At 42.4% G+C, this 21,922-nt stretch overlaps 1 protein-coding gene across 3 annotated transcripts in view; it reads right to left on the bottom strand.

Annotated features, from left to right (window-relative positions):
• Positions 1–21,922, bottom strand: part of fam171a1 (family with sequence similarity 171 member A1) — a 265,170-nt gene that overhangs the window by 70,811 nt on the left and 172,437 nt on the right. For 2 of the 3 annotated variants that reach the window (XM_070881331.1, XM_070881332.1), the window contains exons 2-3: positions 20,635–20,862; positions 7,998–8,090 (exon numbers count right to left, since the gene is read on the bottom strand). In XM_070881331.1, the coding sequence (XP_070737432.1) occupies positions 7,998–8,090; positions 20,635–20,862 (321 nt within the window). The remainder of the gene's footprint in view (positions 1–7,997; positions 8,091–20,634; positions 20,863–21,922) is intronic. The other variant, XM_070881333.1, reaches the window with a different exon arrangement.

Genomic DNA, 21,922 nt, shown 5'->3' with positions numbered 1-21,922 from the left:
ATGGACTCAGCTCCACTTCCCTGCCCGCTCCCCATAACCCCTTATTGTTTCAGAAACTGTCTATTTCTGTCTTAAATTTATTTAATATCCCAGCTTCCACAGCTCTCTGAGGCAGCGAATTCCACAGATTCACAACCCTCTGAGGGAAGAAATTTCTCCTCATCTCAGTTCTAAATGGGTGGCCCCTTATTCCAAGATCACGCCCTCTAGTACTAGTCTCCCCCACCAGTGGAACCATCCTCTCTGCATCCACCTTATCAAGCCCCCTCAAAATCTTATACTTTTCTATAAGATCACCTTTCATTCTTCTGAATTCCAATGAGTAGAGGCCCAACCTACTCAACCTTTCCTCATAAGTCAACCCCCTCATCCCCGGAATCAACCTAATGAACCTTCTCTGAACTGCCTCCACAGCAAGTATATCCTTTCGTAAATATGGAAACCAAACTGCACGAAGTATTCCAGGTGTGGCCTCACCAATACCTTAAAAAACTGTAGTAAGACTTCCCTTCTTTTATACTCCATCCCCTTTGCAATAAAGGCCAAGATTCCATTGGTCTTCCTGATCACTTGCTGTACCTGCATACTAACCTTTTGTGTTTCATGCACAAGGACCCCCAGGTCCCTCTGTACTGCAGCACTTTGCAATTTTTCTCCATTTAAATTATAATTTGCTTTTCTATTTTTTCTGCCGAAGTGCATGACCTCACACTTTCCATCTGCCAAATTTTTGCCCACTCACTTAGCTTGTCTATATCTTTTTGCAAATTTTGTGTTTCCTCCTCACACATTGCTTTTCCTCCCATCTTTATCGTCAGCAAACTTGGCTACGTTGCACTCAGTCCCTTCTTCCAATTTGTTAATATAGATTGAAAATAGTTGGGGTCCCAGCACTGATCCCTGCGGCACCCCACTAGTTACTGATTGCCAACCAGAGAATGAACCATTTATCCTGACTCTGTTTTCTGTTCATTAGCCAATCCTCTATCCATGCTAATATATTACCCCCAATCCCGTGAATTTTTATCTTGTGCAGTAACCTTTTATGTGGCACCTTGTCAAATGCCTTCTGGAAATCCAAATACACCACATCCACTGGTTCCCCTTTATCCACCCTCTTCGTTACATCCTCAAAGAATTCCAGCAAATTGCCCCTCTTTCAGCCATGTCTCTGTAATGGCTATAATGTCATACACCGAATTGTCTACCTGTGCTCTCAGTTCATCCGCCTTATTCACTATACTCCTTGCATTGAAGTATATACCATTTAGCAGAGGAAGACCCCAGAATGCCCTGCCGCCGCTCTATGGCATCCTTGATCCTGGCACTAGGGAGGCACCAAGCCATCCTGGAGTCACGTCTCCAGAAATACCTCTCTATTCCCCTAACTATTGAATCCTCTACCACTAAAGCTCTTTTATTCTTTGTCCCTCCCCCTGTGCAGCTGAGCCACCCGTGGTGCCTTGGACGTGGCTCTGGCTGCAGTCCCCAGAGGCACCATCGCCCACACCGGTGCTCAGAAGAGAATACCGATTGGAAAGCAACGTGGGCTCATGGGGGAACTCCTGCACTATCTGCCTAGCATTCTTCCTCCATCTGGTAGTCACCCACTTCCCCTCTGCCTGCATGCTTTTAAACTGCGGGGTGACCACCTCCTGAAATGTGCAATCCACGTAGCTCTCAGCCTCACGGATGCACCGTAGTGACTCCAGCTGCTACTCAAGCTCCGAAACGCGGAGCTCGAGTAGTTGAAGCTGGAGACACCACCTGCACACATGGCTGTCTAGGCTGCGCGAAGGGTCCAGGACTTCCCACATGCCACAGGACTGAGATGCCCTGCCGTTCCTCTAATTAGACTTATCTGTTGTAGAAACATAGAAAATAGGTGCAGGAGTAGACCATTCAATATGATCATGCAACTTCAGTTCCCCATTCCTGCTTTCTCTCCATACCCCTTGATCCATTTAGCCGTAAGGGCCACATCTAACTCCCTTTTGAATATATCTAATGAACTGGCCTCAACAACTTTCTGTGGTAGAGAATTCCACAGGTTCCCAATTCTCTGAGTGAAGAAGTTTCTCCTCATCTCGGTCCTAAATGGCTTACCCCTTATCTTTAGACTGTGACCCCTGGTTCTGAACTTCCCCAACATCGGGAACATTCTTCCTGCATCTAATTTGTCCAATCTCATCAGAATTTTATATGTTTCTATGAGATCCCATCTCATTCTTCAAAATTCCCGTGAATATAAGCCTAGTCGATCCAATCTTTCTTCACGTCAGTCCTGCCATCCCGGGAATCAGTCTGGTGAAGCTTAACTGCACTCCCTCAATAGCAAGAATGTCCTTCCTCAGATTAGAAGACCAAAACTGTACACAATATTCAAGGTGTGGCCTCACCAAGGCCCTGTACAACTGCAGTAGGACCTCCCTAATCCTATACTCAATTCCTCTCGCTATGAAGGCCAACATGCCATTTGCCTTCTTCACCGCCTGCTTTACCTGCATGCCAACTTTCAATGACTGATGTACCATGACACCCAGGTTTCGTTGCACCTCCCCTTTTCCTAATCTGTCACCATTCAGATAATATTCTGCCTTCCTGTTTTTGCCACCAAAGTGGATAACCTCATACTTATCCACATTATACTGCATTTGCCCATTCACCTAACCTGTCCAAGTCACCCTGCAGCCCCTTAGCATCCTCCCCTCACAGCTCACACTGCCACCCAGCTTAGTGTCATCTGCAAACTTGGAGATATTACATTCAATTCCTTCGTCCAAATCATTAATGTATATTGTAAATAGCTGGGGTCCCAGCACTGAACCTTGTGGTATCCAACTAGTCACTGCCTGCCATTCTGAGAAGGACCTGTTTATTCTTACTCTTTGCTGCATGTCTGCCAACCAGTTCTCTATCCACATCAATACATTACCCCCAATATCACGTGCTTTAATTTTGCACACTAATCTCTTGTGTAGGACCTTGTCAAAAGCCTTTTGAAAGTCCAAATACAACACATCCACTGGTTCTTCCTTGTCCACTCTACTTGTTACATCCTCAAAAAATTCTAGAAGATTTGTCAAGCATGATTTCCCTTTCATAAATCCATGTTGACTTGGACCGATCCTGTCACTGCTTTCCAAATGCGCTGCTATTATATTTTAATAATTGATTCCAACATTTTCCCCACTACCGATGTCAGGCTAACTGGTCTGTAATTCCCTGTTTTCTCTCTCCTCCTTTTTTAAAAAGTGGCTACCCTCCAATCCATAGGAACTGATTCAGGGTCTATAGAATGTTGGAAAATGATCACCAATGCATCCACTATTTCTAGGGCCACTTCCTTAAATACTCTGGGATGCAGACTATCAGGCCCTGGGGATTTATCGGACTTCAATCCCATCAATTTCCCTAACACAATTTCCTGACTAATAAGGATTTCCCTCAGTTCCTCCTTCTCGCTAAACCCTCGGTCCCCTCGTATTTCCGGAAGGTTATTTGTGTCTTCCTTCGTGAAGACAGAACCAAAGTATTTGTTCAATTAGTCTGCCATTTGTTTGTTCCCCATTATAAATTCACCTGATTCTGACTACAAGGGACCTACATAAAAAAGAGAAAGACAGATACTTATCAACCAGCCAATCACTTACCTGCCTGGACGAGGGCTGTGAGTGGGCAGAGGTCGGAAACACAGTTTGTAGACGAATCCGAAATCAGCGGGGTGCAGGGGAGTAACACACTCGGCAGCGGGCGGCCCGGTCGTCGGTGAGGAGCGGAGGGTCGGAGGTCGGCGAGGAGCGGGAGGGTCATCTACGATAGAATCTTTCCTCAATTGATTTCAGGCAAGGGTCTGATTGACAATTAAATTGCCTGCTAGCGCTCATTAAAAAGCGACTGCTTGGCATTTTGTTGGCTGGTGCTTCAAATAAAGCCCTCTCCCAACAACGACCAGCTGATCAGTAGTAAAACAGTCGGTGCTGAGGATTTCAAGCACTACTTAAAGACATGCTCAACTTTCACTGCTCACTTGCTGCTGGAGGTTTGAAGAGGACTTTTGAGACACATAGGGAGACTATCTGGGACAGTTTGTCAAGTCTTCAACACTCTTAATATATATTCTGGAATTTCCCTGAGGGCTTCACCTAAAGATAGCAAGCCACCAGGAGAAAGGGAGTGCTTGGTTTTGGGCATCTTGCTGGGGGTTCCTCTTGGTCTGCAGGAGAAATGGGAGGAAGACATAAGGCAAAGTAGCACCAGCTGCTGCAGGAGAAAGGGACAGGAGGGGGAGGTGGATCCCTTCCCTGGGGTAGAAACATAGAAAATAGGTGCAGGAGTAGGCCATTCGGCCCTTCGAGCCTGCATCACCATTCAATGAGTTCATGGCTGAACATGCATCAGTACCCCATTCCTGCTTTCTCGCCATACCCCTTGATCCCCCTCGTAGTAAGGACTACATCTAACTTCTTTTTGAATATATTTAGTGAATTGGCCTCAACAACTTTCTGTGGTAGAGAATTCCACAGGTTCACCACTCTCTGGGTGAAGAAGTTTTTCCTCATCTCAGTCCTAAATGGCTTACCCCTTATCCTTAGACTGTGACCCCTGGTTCTGGACTTACCCAACATTGGGAACATTCTTCCTGCATCTAACCTGTCTAAACCCGTCAGAATTTTAAACGTTTCTATGAGGTCCCCTCTCATTCTTCTGAACTCCAGTGAATACAAGCCCAGTTGATCCAGTCTTTCTTGATATGTCAGTCCAGCCATCCCGGGATTCAGTCTGGTGAACCTTCGCTGCACACCCTCAATAGCAAGAATGTCCTTCCTCAAGTTAGGAGACCAAAACTGTTCACAATACTCCAGGTGTGGCCTCACCAAGGCCCTGTACAACTGCAGCAACACCTCCCTGCCCCTATACTCAAATCCCCTCGTTATGAAGGCTAACATGCCATTTGCTTTCTTAACCGCCTGCTGTACCTGCATGCCAACCTTTAATGACTGATGTACCATGACACCCAGGTCTCGTTGCACCTCCCCTTTTCCTAATCTGTCACCATTCAGATAATAGTCTGTCTCTCTGTTTTTACCACCAAAGTGGATAACCTCACATTTATCCACATTATACTTCATCTGCCATGCATTTGCCCACTCACCTAACCTATCCAAGTCACTCTGCAGCCTCATAGCATCCTCCTCCTCTGGACCTGCTCCACCAGTACAGCGTCGAGAATTGGTGCGCACTCTCCCTCAATCCCCAAGCCATTCTGAAACATGCCGTTGTGTATCAGCCAGCGCACTGCATACCTTCAGTGGAAGTGAGCGCGTGGAGGCTACATATACCGTTCCGCCAAATTTGCTTCTAATCAGCGCTTGAGTGCTAAACCTGCAAGTGAAAGTTTTAGTGCCTCCAGGCACGTTAAAGTCATGGGGACGGGGCGGGTGGAAGAAAAGAGAGAAACTTATTTGGAATTTCTTCTTGAAAATAAATTAATTTTAAAATACAATCACTAGAATAGGTAAATTTGATTTTCTACAGCTCAATCCTGAATTAGCTTCTGACATAGTGGCTACATCTAGATAGTACAATCTGCTTTCTGGCCACCACTTTGGTTTCAGATTCAGTTGGCCCTTGACGTGATGTTGAGGCATTGATGCAGTAGACTTCAACATTTCTACAACCTCAAGATACAGTGTTGCAGTAGAATGATGACGAGTATCTGTTTATCTTATTGCAACATCTATGCAGAGTTCATTCACGGAAGGAAGTTTTACCCCACATTTTCTTTTCATCATTAGTGAGATGATACAGTGGTTAGCTTATGCCCTTTCTCCTCTGGGACTGGATTCAAATCCAGTCCTGAGTGATGGATAGTAATCCCTGTCAACTACAAAAATCCTCTGTAAAGTAAGATTAGTCAGGCTGAACCTAATCCTGAGTAGGTGCAGGTGTATCGCACAAAACCACCCATAAATTGGAGCAAATTGGCAATCTCACTCATAGAAGGCACAGGATGGGATGCAACATCTGATATGAAAGTGGGATAGAATGTATTCTATTTCCCAGCCCAACTTCTAAAAATATACATATTTTTTTGAAAAAGTATAGGTCTGTTTTAATTCATAATCTTATACAAAAAACATCACTGAACTTTCTATTTTGTCCTAATGCCAGTGCAAGAACTATAAAGCACTTTAGGAGGTATCAAAATTGACATTTTTTTTCTTCCTCCTAAAGCATCATTCCTTGGGAAGATGGACAGATGACCTGCTCCTGAAAGGAGGGGTGTGTGGCAGGGGGAAGAAGAGAAGAGATAACTCACTTGCCAGTTTTCCATCTCACCTTGTCTGTGGTGAAAGTCCTTGTGAAGCACAAGGAACAAATACACCAGAGTAAGCTAGGTGAACATTACTTTTAAATCAGTGCAAGAATTTAATAAGCCTAAATATGACATCTGCTTCATCCCCAATATTTTTTTTAATAAAGTGACTGAGGCTGCTCAGTGTACTAAAATATACCAGAACATATTCATCATAACCAAATAAATAATATATATATAATATAAGCATATATAAAATACTGTGCCAAGGAAAGGCACACTCAATTAGGTTTGTATTAATCTATAAAGAAAATCCAGATTGAAAAAAGTCTATTCAGCTCATCAAATCCACTTGATCCCGACCTCAGGTATAATTGCTATCATTGACTTCCCTCCTACACTGCCCGTTGATCCCTACTTTAAGGAATACTAATTTCCTTCCTTGATTGACCCTGAAGATAAAAAAAACAAGCAGTGTTATTAGCTCTCCCTATAATCCGCAGTCCAGCTTCTTAATAGCTATTGATCCAGCTCCTTTTTTAAAGATGCGCAAGAAGAATGGTCCAAAATTGCAATATAGGCACATCCACATCGGCAGCAAGAAAAGCTGCTTTCATCCAAAAGCTGTTATTGCAAACCCAGATCCAAAGCATCTTCTGACCCACATCACCACCCACCCCTTGGATAAGCAAACATGAATCTTCCGCCGAAGAGTCCTGGAGCAGAAGCGAAACCAAACAGCAGTCCCACAGATGAATATCCTGATGGTTGGTAGCTCATGATTGGGACAAAACTCTTGAATCATGAGCAGCAAAATAACTATCTTGAATTTGTCTTTGAGAAATATTTTCAGACATTTGAAATCCAAAACGAGCAAATTAAAACATTATCTTCTTGGGGGCCATGAAACGGTTGAAACAAAACCCTCTTCGCTTCTGGCATCAAGGAATATCTCTAAATGTTTTTAATTTCACTGTATTCTGAATTCTATTTTACACATCTGATGGTTCATTTTAGATACATTCAAGTTAGGCTGTATAATACATTGCAAATACTTTCAAAATCTGTTGATACATTTAGAAAATAATGCAAAGTCTTAAGATATTTGAAGACATTACAAAATGAATTGCATCTCCAAATTACAGTTCAGCTTGATACAGTTTAGAGCTGGTTTGGTATCAGTGTGACATGTGTACATGCAATCCAAAACAAATAAGTACCCTCACCCGCAGGATGACTAACTCATCCTTAACTACTCATGACTTTGTACATTCACATCAATAATATAAACAGATGTTCCCTCCCCACCCCATCTAATTATGAAAACAGCGCAATAGTCATCAAACTATGTTGACTGCTCAGCTAATGAGGCACAAATGACATGTGATTTCAGAGGCACCAACACCATGGATTATGATTTAGGAGGTATAAAACTACTGGAAAACATGTCCTTGCACCACAAAATTTAGTTTACAAGGACATCATTCTTAAAAATTCCAGGAGAATAACATAATAATATTGCAACATATTTAAAAAAACCCAAATAACAGCTTTCAAACCGAATACAAACTCCAATTGGACAGTCATTTGAAGTCCTCTCCCTTGTGGGATTATGCCTTTACTAATAACAATTTAAGGAATCATTTCAAATTATGTGTCATATTCTTCCAGTACATACCCTGAAATCCTGAGACAATCTGAACAATGTCTTCGTACACCATCAGAGTTGCTGACCGTTCAGGATGTAGAAGCAGGCTCACAGATGAAAACACTGAAAGAAAGAAATTAAAAGAATATATTATATTTCTGAGTCTCTACTGTTTTGCAAGAAGCTAAAGAATATTGGGCTATTTAAAAAATCCATTCTGCAAAAGCTGCATCATTACATAAACAACTTACAAGCTTTCTGCTCATTCATTTTAGACTGATTATTAATGTGGATGGCAAATAAATTGTCTAAATCATCATACTGCATTATGGAGAATAGTCTCACACAATCTTTCAAATTTACAACTGAATGCATGGCAGCATCATGGATGGACAACTGGCAACTCATAATTATATGAATAACCATATCAGTGCATCGGCTCCAGACAAGCTCTTTTCAGCCTGTGAATTAATGTTTTCCAACCGATTAATTTTTAATGAAACAGGCTACAAGGTCATCATTTGTAGGCTCTCCAGGCTCCCTTTTGTCTATTGGATCCGTCTAACCAACAGTTTCTGAATGTAAAAGTAAAAAAGAAAATACAGGATTACAATGCATCCTACAATCTTTTTATCCTCCTTGGATAATATCATTGAGGAAACATCCTCCAATACGGACTTTCTGTTTATTTTCTTTGAAAAATATGTAGCAAATTAAAAATAATTATTTGAAAATGTTATGAAAGAAAATAAGTTGTTCTTAAAAGTCCTTCTTGCAATTTGCTATAAAATAAGTTTGGGACCAATGTTCATTATTCCCAGTTTCCCCCACTGCCAAGGTAATTATTTGTACTCCTTACCCTCTAACTCAATCTAGTTAGCATTATTTAAACTAGATTAATTATTGTACATTTTAACATTAGAAGTGATCAACACTAGAGTTTAAAATTTTCAGCCACATTTTGCAGGGGTGAAATTGAACTGATACATAAATGATTCATCTAATCAATACCTGGCATGACTATCTATGCCAGTATTATTGTTACCATTTCAATTTCTGGAATTCTCCTTTAGAACAAAGTCACAAAATCTGGTCTTGCTTAGCAGAGAAATGCACTGCAAATATTTTAGGTTTTTATTATTCCAGCTGCAGTTGTTTAGGATGTATAGCCAGTGTGCCTAATGGACAACTTTCAAGAGTATCAGCAACAGCAGCAGGGACTGCAAATATTGGTCAGATTTTTTTTTATGGGCAGCAGAAGGCATCTCTGAATGACTCAATTTGCTGCTTTGCACCCACCCCCCACCCTCCCGTCCCTTTCAAAATATTAAATATTGACCTATGGCATTTATATAAAATAAAATTAGAACAGATTTCACAACTGATATTTTTAAGTGCGCTTGCTCATAAGCCAAGTTTATCCAGGTTTTAGGGATTGCCTAGATTGTCAATTTAAAATTCAGTTAGACTTGAATTGTTAGATGGTTAGCAGTTATTTCAACTTTGTTTCTGGTTTGGAAACAAAATCGCTGCTATCTGTGTTTGTTGTGGATTGATCTCCGCTAACCACCACACAATTGGATTGAACCAAATCAAAAAGTAATTTAGAACACTACATTCAAATCTCTTGCGATCTCCCCAAGCCATAGCTTGTTCAAGATTGACAAGGCAAAAAGACAAGCAGTGTCAGACTGAAAAATAAATCATGGAGAGATAGAGAGAGATCATGAGAGCGAGAAAGAGAGAGATTATGAGAGCAAGAAAGAGAGATCACGAGAGCAAGAAATAGAGCGATAGAGACCATTAGAGCAAGAAAGAGAGAGATAGAGAGATCATGAGAGCGAGAAATGGAGAGATAGAGAGAAGGCCAAAGTAATAAATTCCCTATAAGGATAGAAGAAAATTGGCTCAAGAGCTAAAATGAGAGAAGAATCATGCAACCAAAAAATAACCCCCCCCCCCCCTTTCTCAAAAGCACTCAGCCTCTGCTTTGTCAACTTGGCTGAAACTGGGAACACCTGTATGGAAATTATGGGCAAGAACCCATATCCTATTACTCTGTGGCATTACATGTTGCAACACCATCCTATAATTGATGGAAAATCACATGGTAGATCTGCTGTAACAATAGGTACTGGGAAGTAAGGTATAAAAGTTTACACAGATGCATAGCTTTCAATATCTTTTTTGCAATTAGCTTAATTTGCCTGATGCTAATTTAAGTACAAGTGACACATTCTATTGCCAGCCTGCTGATAACTGATCGAATCAGGAGCTCCAAGTTCCAATGGTCCCAAATGCATTGGTAGAATGACAATGCCAGCACAGTGCTGTGCTTGTCCATCATAGGCAGTCCCTCGGAATCGAGGAGGACTTGCTTCCACTCCCAAAGTGAGTTCTTTGATGGTTGAACAGTCCGATACGGGAGCCACAGACCCTGTTACAGGTGGGACAGACATTTGTCGGGAGAAGGGGTCGGTAGGGCTGGTTTGCCGCGCGCTCCTTCCACTGCCTATACCTGGCCTCTTCATACTCCTTGCGCTGAGACTCAAAAGAGCTCAACGCCCTCCCGGATGGACTTTCTCCACCTCAGGCGGTCTGCGGCCAGGGTCTCCCAGGTGTCAGTGGTGATGTCGCACTTTACCAGGGAGGCTTTGAGGGTGTCCTTATAATGTTTCCGCTGTCCTCCTTTGGCTCGTTTTCCATGAAGGAGCTCCACATAAAGCATTTGCTTAGGGAATCTCGTATCTGGCATGAGTACTATGTGGCCTGCCCAGTGAAGCTGATTGAGTGTGGTCAGTGCTTCAATGCTGGGGATGTTAGCCTGGTCGAGGACACTGATGTTGGTGCGCCTGTCCTCCCAGGAGATTTGCAGGATCTTGCGGAGACATCGTTGGTGATATATCTCCAGCGACTTGAGGTGCCTTCTGTACGTTGTCCATGCCTCAGACCCATACAGGAGGGCGGGTATTACTACAGCCCTGTACACCATGAGCTTGATGGTAGATTTGAGGGCCTGGTCATCAAACGCTCTTTTCCACAGGCGGCCGAAGGCTGCACTGGCGCACTGGAGGCGATGCTGAATCTCCACATCAACATCTGCCTTTGTTGATAAGAGACTCCCGAGATATGGGAAATGGTCCACGTTGTCCAGGGCCGCGTCGTGGATCTTGATGATTGGAGGGCAGTGCTGTGCAGCGATGACAGGTTGGTGAAGGACCTTTGTCTTACGGATGTTAAGCGTAAGGCCCATGCTTTCATATGCCTCAGTGAATACATTGGCTAGAACCTGGAGTTCAGCCTCTGAATGTGTGCAGACGCAGGCATCGTCCGCATACTGCAGCTCAACGACAGAGGTTGGGGTGATCTTGGACCTGGCCTGGAGGCGGCGTAGGTTAAACAGCTTCCCACTGGTTCTGTAGTTTAATTCCACTCCAGTGGGGAGCTTGTTGATTGTGAGGTGGACATGGCAGCGAGGAAGATTGAGAAGAGGATTGGAGTGATAACGCAGAACTGCTTGACCCCGGTCCGGATGTGGATTGGGTCTGTAATGGAACTATTGGCAAGGATCACGGCCTGCATGTCATCGTGAAGCAGGCAAAGGATGTTGACAAACTTTTGGGGGCATCCGAAATGGAGGAGGACACTCCATAGACCCTCGCGGTTGACAGTGTCAAAGGCCTTAGTAAGATCGAAAAAGGCCATGTACAAGGGCTGGCACTGCTCCCTGCATTTTTCCTGCAACTGGTGTGCTGCAAAGATCATGTCTGTTGTGCCCCGTAGGGGACAAAATCCGCATTGTGATTCCGGGAGGAGCTCCTCAGCCACAGGGAGAAGACGATTGAGGAGAACTCGAGCGACAACTTTCCCAGTGGCTGAAAGCAGGGAAATTCCCCTGTAGTTGCCACAGGCGGACTTGTCACCCTTTTTAAAAATGTTCACAATCACTGCATCTTTGAGATCTCCCGGCATGCTCTCCTCCCTCCAGATGAGAGAGATGAGGTCATGTATCTGCGCCAACAGTGCCTCTCCGCCATATTTTAGCGCCTCAGCAGGGATTCCATCTGCACCCGTAGCCTTGTTATTCTTAAGCTGTTTTATGTCTTTGTTGCAACGTTGGAGTTTCACTGAGTTGGTGGTGGATGGCATGATGTGGGATGGAATCGAGAACACTTGAGTCAAAGACAGAGTCTCGATTGAGGAGATCTTCAAAGTGCTCCTTCCATCGGGCCCTAACAGCCTCGGTGTCCTTGATGAGTGTTTCCCTGTTCTTGGCCAGGAGTGGGGTGGGGCCTTGGGTGTTTGGACCGTAGGTGGCCTTGACTGCAGTGAAGAATCCTCGCATATCGAGGCTGTCGGCCAGTTGTTGTATCTCCTGTGCTTTCTCCATCCACCACTTGTTCTTTAGGTCCCGGGTTTTTTGTTGGACCTGAGCCTTGAGCCTTCTGTAATGTTGTTTTGCAGCTCCCGAGTTGGGTTGTTGCTTGAGGCTCAGAAATGCTTTGCGCTTGCATCTATTAGTTCTTCGATCTCCTGATCATTTTCATCAAACCAGTCCTGATATTTTCTGGTTGAGTGACCAAGTGTCTCTTCACAGGCACTGGTTATAGTGGCCTGGAGGGCAGACCAAGCTGTGCTAGTACACTGGCACAAATGGGTGGAATGGGGTGGTGATGATGGTGGTGGGGGGGGGGGGGGGGGGAAACATGTTGTGCTTGAGTTCTACACAAGGTTCCTTTGACCTCAGCCAAGTCCTCATGTCCATGAGACACTTCACCAGAGATAGGAATGCAAAAATATAATTAGATGTTTATTACCATTTTGGAGGGCAGATTACCCACATAGGAGCTAGTTGTTGCTGAGAACTAGCAGAGAACGATGTCCTCTGTTAAGGGATGGTGCATTGAGGATGCTTAAAGAATGACCACAAATATAAAGAAGAAATTTAAAACAATTATTTCATGCATCAGTAGTTTTACAACAAGAATATAATCTGTATACATCACAGATGGCCAGCAATAGCACTTTCATCAAGTTAAATACTTTCATCAAGTGCCAAGACTTCTAGGCTCACCTACTGGGTTAGAAGCTTATTCATACCTATTCTTCATTGCTCACAAATTCATTCTCCACTGATCACAAGCTGGAGCCTTTGCCAGCTGTCTACTCAATCCTTTGACAGCACAGGCCCCAGGTCTGTCAGCTTGGCTCAGTTGGTGGCACGTTCATTTCTTGGTCAGAAGTTTGCTTATTCGAGCCAAATATCCCAAATTTCAACTCATAAGCTAAGGTGATAGACTGCTGCACTGACAAATGGTGCCATTTTCCAGATTAAACAATACACTAGGGTTACACAGGCTTGTTCTGTGGCTCAGATGAGTGTAAAATAATACTACGGCACTATTTGAGGGAATATTCCTGGTAGCAAATTTTCACCTTCAGGGTTTCTGGTGCAGAGTACATGTCAAGAACTTGGCCACATCTCCCATATTTTCCATCCATTGATTTTAGCTCAGTTCCAGGGGCACTGAAAATGAAAGTTTACTTTGACTACCAACAGCATAAAAGGGAAAGGCGAATGGCATTTACAAATTCTGCAACCCAGTGATGACCAGCTGGTTTAACAAAGTAAAAATGAAAGAACCTATATTGACGTAACTCCTCGTCACATCCTCAGAAATACCAAAGTATTTCACAACCAATGAATTACTTTTGAAATGTAGCCACTGCTATGTAGTTAAATGACAGTAATAAATGCAATGGGCATGGTTCAAATTTAACGTGAATCGTAGGCAATATCCGTAACAAGAGATGGGGTTTGAAATGTATTCATCTCCTTCCTTTCATCACCTCCATAAATGAAACTGTTATATATGTTGAGAGCCAATTACAGGGGCACATCATTTATGTTGTCAGCAAGATGAGCTTGAACAAGAGCTAATCAAATCAACTGATCTCCCAGTTTCCAGCTGCCCCACAAACCTGTCTGCAATTCCTGTTGCTGGACCTGCCATAGACCCAAGTGAGCTGGGCAAAAACACTCTCCCAAAGCCAACGATGGGCTCACAGCCTTAGAGGTGAACAACAATCAATTGGAACCCATTTCCAGTAATCCTATCAACATCCTCCACGTCTGTGATCTCAGCAGAGCTGCCAACCTTAAATTCACTACAGCGCCAGTCTGTTTATACATGCTCGCATTGGCACTGCTGCAATAAAGTCTTGCACTGCTTCTTGTTGGGTCGTTCTTCACTTTTCCCAAGTTCTTTACTAGAAGTTTTCAATATATTCTAACCACCCCATCCTACCCCAATCCCTCCAATGTAGGGACATATCAAAATTTGTTAACACCCAGTTATATCTTGGTGTCTGGTGTACAACACTTCATAAACTGAAATGATGGTTTGATTGGTTTGAAACATTATGCGGAAAGACAGATGATCTTCCTTTTCACATTTTTGTTTAAATAAACCAGAATTTCCTGAGGATCCAAGTAAATCATCTCTTAACATTCTGTGCTCATGTGTTCAAGATAATTAAGGGGGAAAAAAGTATTTTACCATATTGTTTAGATTTGTAGAGCTTTATTGAGTCCTGGAGCAAGCAAATGCAAGCCTCAAAAAGACCCTTATAAATTAACTACCAACAAGAAAACTAATACTTTCAAATTTCTACATTACAACAGTGACTATACTGCAAAAGTAATTCATTGGCTATAAAGTGCTTTGGGACGTCCTGAGGTTGTGAAAGGCGCTATATAAATGCAAGTCTTTCTTTTGTTATTTAAAGAGATGTAAATCCCAGGGATTGGTTCTAAAAGCTGAATGTAGTTATAATGTGACAAGAGAGTTGGACATAGACTAAAGCAACGTTGGGAATATGATGAACAAACATTTTTAAGCTACTATGACTGGGAAAGGATGGGAAATGGAGCGTTACTACAAATTGTTGAACAATCCAGATGAGCATCTTTCCAATAGTGCAGTAAGTTCATAACTTGCTCTAGATCTATGGTTTCAAAATATTACTAGCATACAAGAATACCCATATCTTTAGGCTGCCTGAGGACAGTCTATTTATTCATTTGTTATTTGGATAAATAGTCATTGCTCATTGTTAGCTTTTCGGACTTTTGTAGAAGCACAATGTTTAATTATAGTGTAATTGACTGTGCACTGTTATATTCCAAGAACCTGCTGGTTCTAGTGCATTTCATGCATGTGATAAGATGCGTCAAATAGCAAGGGATTTACATTATTTGACATCTGAGAGAGCAAAAACCTCTGTGGTCTTTAACAGGTGTCTTATAATATTAGATTCCAATGTTTAGTATATTATATATATTAAAACTTGCCATTTCTTTTTAAAGGTATATTGCAAGAATCAGGTATATTTGTTTAATTTGTGGAGAGAATTTGGGGATAGTGGTGATGATTAAGAACGTAAGAACCTAAGAAATAGGAGCAAGAGTAGGCCATATGTCCCCTCGAGCCTGTTCCGCCATTTAATACGATCATGGCTGATCCGATCATGGACTCGGGTCCACTTCCCTGCCCGCTCCCCAAATCCCCTTATTCCCGTATCAGTTAAGAAACTGTCTATCTCAGTCTTAAATTTATTCAATGACCCAGCTTCCACAGCTCTCTGAGGCAGTGAATTCCGCAGATTTACAACCTTGAGAGAAGAAATTCCTCCTCATCTCAGTTTTAAATGGATGGCCCTTTATTCTAGGATAATGCCCCTTAGTTCTAGTCTTTCCTATCGGTAGAAACATCCTCTCTGCATCCACCTCGTCAACTCCCCTTATAATCTTATACGCTTCGATAAGATCACCTCTCATTCTTCTGAATTCCAATGAGTAGAGGCCCAACCTACTCAACCTTTCCTCATAAGTCAACCCCGCATCTCCAGAATCAACCTTCTCTGAACTGCCTCCAAAGCAAGTTTATCCTTTCGTAAATATGGAAAGCAAAACTGCACACAGTATTCAGGTGTAGCCTCACCAATACCCTGTTTAACTGTAGCAAGACTTCCCTGCTTTTATACTCCATCCCCTTTGCAATAAAGGCCAAGATTCCATTGGCTTTCCTGATCACTTGCTGTACCTGCATACTAACCATTTATGTTTCATGCACTAAGATCCCCAGGTCCCACTGTACTGCAGCACTTTGCAATTTTTCTCCATTTAAATAATAACTTGTCTTTGATTTTTTTCTGCCAAAGTGCATAACCTCACACTTTCCAACATTATACTCCATCTGCCAAATTTTTGCCCACTCATTTAGCCTGACTATGTCCTTTTGCAGGTTTTTTTGTCATCCTCACACATTGCTTTTCCTCCCATCTTTGTATTGTCAGCAAACTTGGCTACGTTACACTCAGTCCCTTCTTCCAAGTCGTTAATATAGATTGTAAATAGTTGGGGTCCAAGCACTGAACCCTGCAGCACCCCACTAGTTACTGATTGCCAACCCGAGAATGAGCCATTTATCTCAACTCTCTGTTTTCTGCTAGTTAGCCAATCCTTTATCCATGCTAATATATTACCCCCCCAACCCGGTGAACTTTTATCTTGTGCAGTAACCTTTTATGTGGCACCTTGTCAAATGCCTTCTGGAAGTCCAAATACACCACATCCACTGGTTCCCCTTTATCCACCCTGTTCATTACATGCTCAAAGAATTCCAGCAAATTTGTCAAACATGACTTCCCCTTCATAAATCCATACTGACTCTGCCTGCCTGAATTATGCTTTACCAAATATCCTGCTACTGCTTCTTTAATAAAGGACTCCAACATTTTCCCAACCACAGATGTAAGGCTAACTGGTCTATAGTTTCCTGCTTTTTGTCTGCCTCCTGTTTTAAATACCTGTAGAAACTCTTGCTATCTGTTTTTATATTTCATGCTAGTTTACTTTCATAGTCTATCTTCCCTTTCTTAAATCATTTTTTTAGTCATTCTTTGCTGGTGAATTTACTGGATGTTGCAGATATTAGGCATGTATTACTGTTAATGTTGAAAGCAAAATCCTTTTACCCTGAAAGTGCAGTTGCCAGGAGATAATATGGATTTCTTGTGACATTGGGAATTCTTTGAAGAATTACTGTAGTTTGTACAGCACAATTGAGAACAAATACTGTACCTTCAGGCACAGAGTATCATGATTTCTGTAAGATGTGCTGGAGTTAAAAATTCATTTTTACCGAGCTGAAAGCAAAAATAAAATGAAAGTGGTCCTCAAGTATATTTGGCAGAGCACGGGAGAAGCAAAGGATTGTCTCGAATATCTGTTACAACTCTATTATGAAACTGCCCCACAGATGAAAGCACAGCATGCAACACCATACAGCTAAACAAAGGCAGCATGGGCACCATGTCCTGAAGCTGAAATAAAAACAGCTCTTCTGTTTACTAATGTTAACCTCATTTGCACTTGAATTTTCCTTTACATTACAATTCTGGTTATCAAAACAAAGATTAAGTAAAGCTAAATCAATATAACCCAAGGCATTCAAGGTCAAGTTCATAATTCAAGTACATGGGTGAGTCAAATATTATGCTTCTTGCCAAGCCCATTAGCAATTGCCTGTGCGTGCACCTAATTTACTATAGCTTGTACACTAATGACTAACTTGTACAAAATTCCTGATTGCTCTCTTTAAACTATATGGTAGCTCCTTCCAAAGGGAGAAAGAGAAGCATCACTCCCTCCAGACATTTGTAGTTAGTATAGCAGCCAAAGAAAATCAATGTCCCAGAAAGATGCTACACTAACCAAGTAATGCCAAATTATACTTAAAAAGGCAGAAAAAACCTGTTATACAATGTTATTTTTTTTATATACACAAGAGTTTTGATTACAAAACACTAGTTTCGAGAATGGGATTTACAACATATTCTACAAAACCTTTCAACAGAATGTTTAAAAATGGAAAATATGCCTGAATATCTGTGCATGTTATTCATTTATTGGTGCAATTGCCAAATATAGAGTTGATCAATGCCAATATTCCAACAGAAAAGTCCTTTGACAATTTCTATTTTAAGAATTTCTCCTTCCACCTCAAAAAGAATTGCTAGCACAGAATCAATTCTGCAATCTTACATTAAAAGGATAATCTTAGAAAGTGTAGATTCAAATCATCATTGAGAAATTGATCTGATTTACAGCATGGTTAAAAAATTAGTGGTTTAAAAATTAGTCAGACGATTCACACGATTTCCTGGCATAACTCTGGTGGGAAACCGACAGAACTCCCAGGAAAACCTGGTTGCATCAGACCTCCGCTATTTTCAGGAGTTTCCTTACTGCCTTGTAAGGAGCAGAACTCCCATCCATTTCCTACAGGCAAAGGGTGGAGCCTGGTGCATGGACTCCCCAAGACATGAGTTCCCACTCCTGACTCTCATTTGGGGCCGACTATTTGTCTAGCAGTTGGTACGCTGGTGAATAGAGACGCAACAGTATCCACAAGGGCATATGTGGGCCTCAACAGTGGGGTCCAGGTTAGGCAAGATGCCTGGGTACCCAAACATAACCAAACTGTCTTCCTCACTGAGGGGGTGGGGCCTGGGCAACTCTAGCCATTGGTGGGCAGGTGCTGAAGCTTCCGGCTTTCATGGGCCAGGTAGGTGCTGGATATCCACCCAAAGTGGTGCTTGCCTCTACCTGACCCATGCAAACGAGGTGCCCTCCCGCAGATCCTCCAAACTTCAGCAGGGTTAACACAGGAGTGCAACATTGAGATTGTGACCCAAGGAATTTCTCCGCATTAGCAAAAGCCAATTTGTATTGCCTTCTTACATAGAAAATAGGTGCAGGAGTAGGCTATTCGGCCCTTCGAGCCTGCACCACCATTCGATAAGATCATGGCTGATCATTCCCTCAGTACCCCTTTCCTGCTTTCTCTCCATATCCCTTGATCCCTTTAGCCGTAAGGGCCATATCTAACTCCCTCTTGAATATATCCAATGAACCGGCATCAACAACTCTCTGCAGTAGGGAATTCCACAGGTTAACAACTCTCTGAGTGAAGAAGTTTCTCCTCATCTCAGTCCTAAATGGCCTACTCCTTATCCTAAGACTGTGTTCCCTGGTTCTGAACAATCTACCCGCATCTAACCTGTCCCGTCCCGTCAGAATCTTGTATGTTTCTATGAGATCCCTTCTCATCCTTCTAAACTTCAATGTATAAAGGCCCAGTTGATCCAGTCTCTCCTCATATGTCAGTCCGGCCATCCCGGGAATCAGTCTGGTGAACCTTCGCTGCACTCCCTCAATAGAAAGATCGTCCTTTCTCAGATTAGGAGACCAAAATTGAACACAATATTCCAGGTGAGGCCTCACCAAGGCCCTGTACAACTGCAGTAAGAGCTCCCTGCTCCTATAATCAAATCCCCTAGCTATGAAGGCCAACATACCATTTGCCGCCTTCACCGCCTGCTGTACCTGTATGCCAACTTTCAATGACTGATGAACCATGACACCCAGGTCTCGTTGCACCTCCCCTTTTCCTAATCTGCCACCATTCAGATAATATTCTGTTTTTGCGTTTTTGCCACCAAAGTGGATAACCTCATATTTATCCACATTATACTGCATCTGCCATGCATTTGTCCACTCACCTAACCTGTCTAAGTCACCCTGCAGCTTCTTAGCGTCCCCCTCACAGCTCACACCGCCAGCCAGTTTAATGTCATCTGCAAACTTGGAGATATTACACTCAATTCCTTCATCCAAATCATTGATGAATATTGTAAAGAGCTGGGGTCCCAGCACTGAGCCCTGCGGCACTCCACTAGTCACTGCCTGCCATTCTGAAAAGGACCCGTTTAACCCGGCTCTCTGCTTCCTGTCTGCCAACCAGTTCTCTATCCACAATACCATGTGCTTTGATTTTGCACATCAATCTCTTGTGTGGGACCTTGTCAAAAGCCTTTTGAAAGTCCAAATACACCACATCTACTGGTTCTCCCTTGTCCACTCTACTAGTTACATCCTCTTGGTATATTTTATTTCAGAACAGCTCCAAATTCGATACGTGAAATAAACTGTATTCAAACAGTTTATTACCATTCAAATTTTTGCACAAAATGAAATGAAACTTCACAATCTGCACACCAAGTGTTTTTATAACACTTCTCCGACCAGCTTCGTTAAGAAGGATGTACTGGATGTCATTTCTTATGAGTCTGTTGAGTGTTGTGCGAGAACAATGTTCAAAGCTTGCATTCATTATTCTTGCTGAGGGCAGTGATGCAAAATCCCACAGTGCTCATTGTGGCTACACAACCCAACAAAGCTGTAGAGATGATTAATTTTAAAAATTGTGGTAAATTTTAAATCAACCATATCAAAATCACTATTCCCATAAACTAAAATCAGGCTGGAAGCCCACAATTACTTTTCATTTTCAGATGCACTGCCCACTATCTAGCCTGTTCAGAGATGTGTGCGAGTATTTGGAAATTGCTGGAACTCATCAGATTTAATGATGTTTGCATCCATATCATGCATGGAGTGAGAAGTATGAACGAATAGCAGCCTTCTCCTTTTAATAATGCAGAGCCCCTCCCTCTTTTGGCCTTTCCCTACTCACAAAGGGGGGAAAACCTGAAAACAAGAACCTTTTACAATTGTAAAGAGTTTTAATATCAAACTCACAGGGCAGTTTGGTGGCTAGCCATGGTGAGGAGTTTGGCACGTAACCACTTTTTGTTGCAGCAATAAGCAGTTGAGTTCCAAGCGTGTAGTGAAACGTGATGAAGGCTACCCCATCTGCTTCTGAATATCCCGAGGCAAATGAGGTCTGGTTGGTAAAAATCTCAATGAAGGCTTTACCCAAAGGCTGATGTGTACTGGAATCGCTCGCATGGACTTTTAACGTCACCTCTGAAAAGAAAACAGGAGGATACAGTAAGAAAGCACTGATCACTCAGAAATTTAGATGTAGTTTTGTATTTATGGCAAAACATTAATTACCCACTTTAACAAAGTATACTAGTTGTACCTGCTTATTATGATGCTGCAGAAAGATGACGTGTAACACATAACAAGGACAGCAATTAATGCGCTTTTAGAAAAATGTTACAGGAGTGAAACAAATGTATCTAACTCTAAAGCACTAGGCAACAATAATACACCCATCACAGCAGAACGCTTAAACAGGATTGATACATTCAAAAAGAGAGAATTGTCCCTGCACTTTATGTTTCGTCAATCCACTGCTATTTCTCACCAGTTTTTGGAATGACCACTCTGAGCAACAGGTTGGTTTGTCCAGTCGTGCTGCAATGCATGTGTAAGGCAGAGAGCAAAAGGCAGAAATCTGCAGTTAAGGCACATTGCAAAAAGTGCAGCGAGTTCTATTTTCAACTATTTTCTGTCTCAAGTCTTTCTTTAAGCTATTAGTCCTACTGCCTGGGGACCAATAGACTTAAATTTGGATGCTGCAGTTGCACCCTTCTTGCAGTTAGTTTTGAAGCCCATTTTCGTGAATCATAAAATATGTGGAAAATGACTTCATGCAGCTTCCTTTTTCGCAGAAATTGGAGTTTTCAGTTTTATCAAATGCGATTTTATTGCATGTATAGTGAAACCTGTATCAACGGACATGCACCAAAAAAACACCTGCATAAAAACAGACAGAGACCCCCAAATAACTTGAATGGTAAAATATACAAAACCCACTCTGAAACCATGGACACTCACAAATTATGAACTAAGGACAGGCTTCAATGCACCAGGCCCTTTTACAACTTAAAACAAGGGACACAGCCTGTTGTAAACTTTCACTGAGTCAGGATCACTGCTGCTTCCCCTTGCAGGTAGCTTCTCTTCTGCCCCAAATTCCCGTGAAGTCAGTGTATTCAGGTCAGCTCGTGATGTCAGTGTATGAAGGTCAGCCTAAGGTGGCAGACAGTTTTGTGAAAGAAACGGCTTTTATGAAATG

The sequence above is a fragment of the Pristiophorus japonicus genome, chromosome 5, assembly GCF_044704955.1.
Source record: "Pristiophorus japonicus isolate sPriJap1 chromosome 5, sPriJap1.hap1, whole genome shotgun sequence".
Classification (NCBI taxonomy): domain Eukaryota; kingdom Metazoa; phylum Chordata; class Chondrichthyes; family Pristiophoridae; genus Pristiophorus; species Pristiophorus japonicus.
This window is presented reverse-complemented; position numbering and strand designations above follow the sequence as displayed.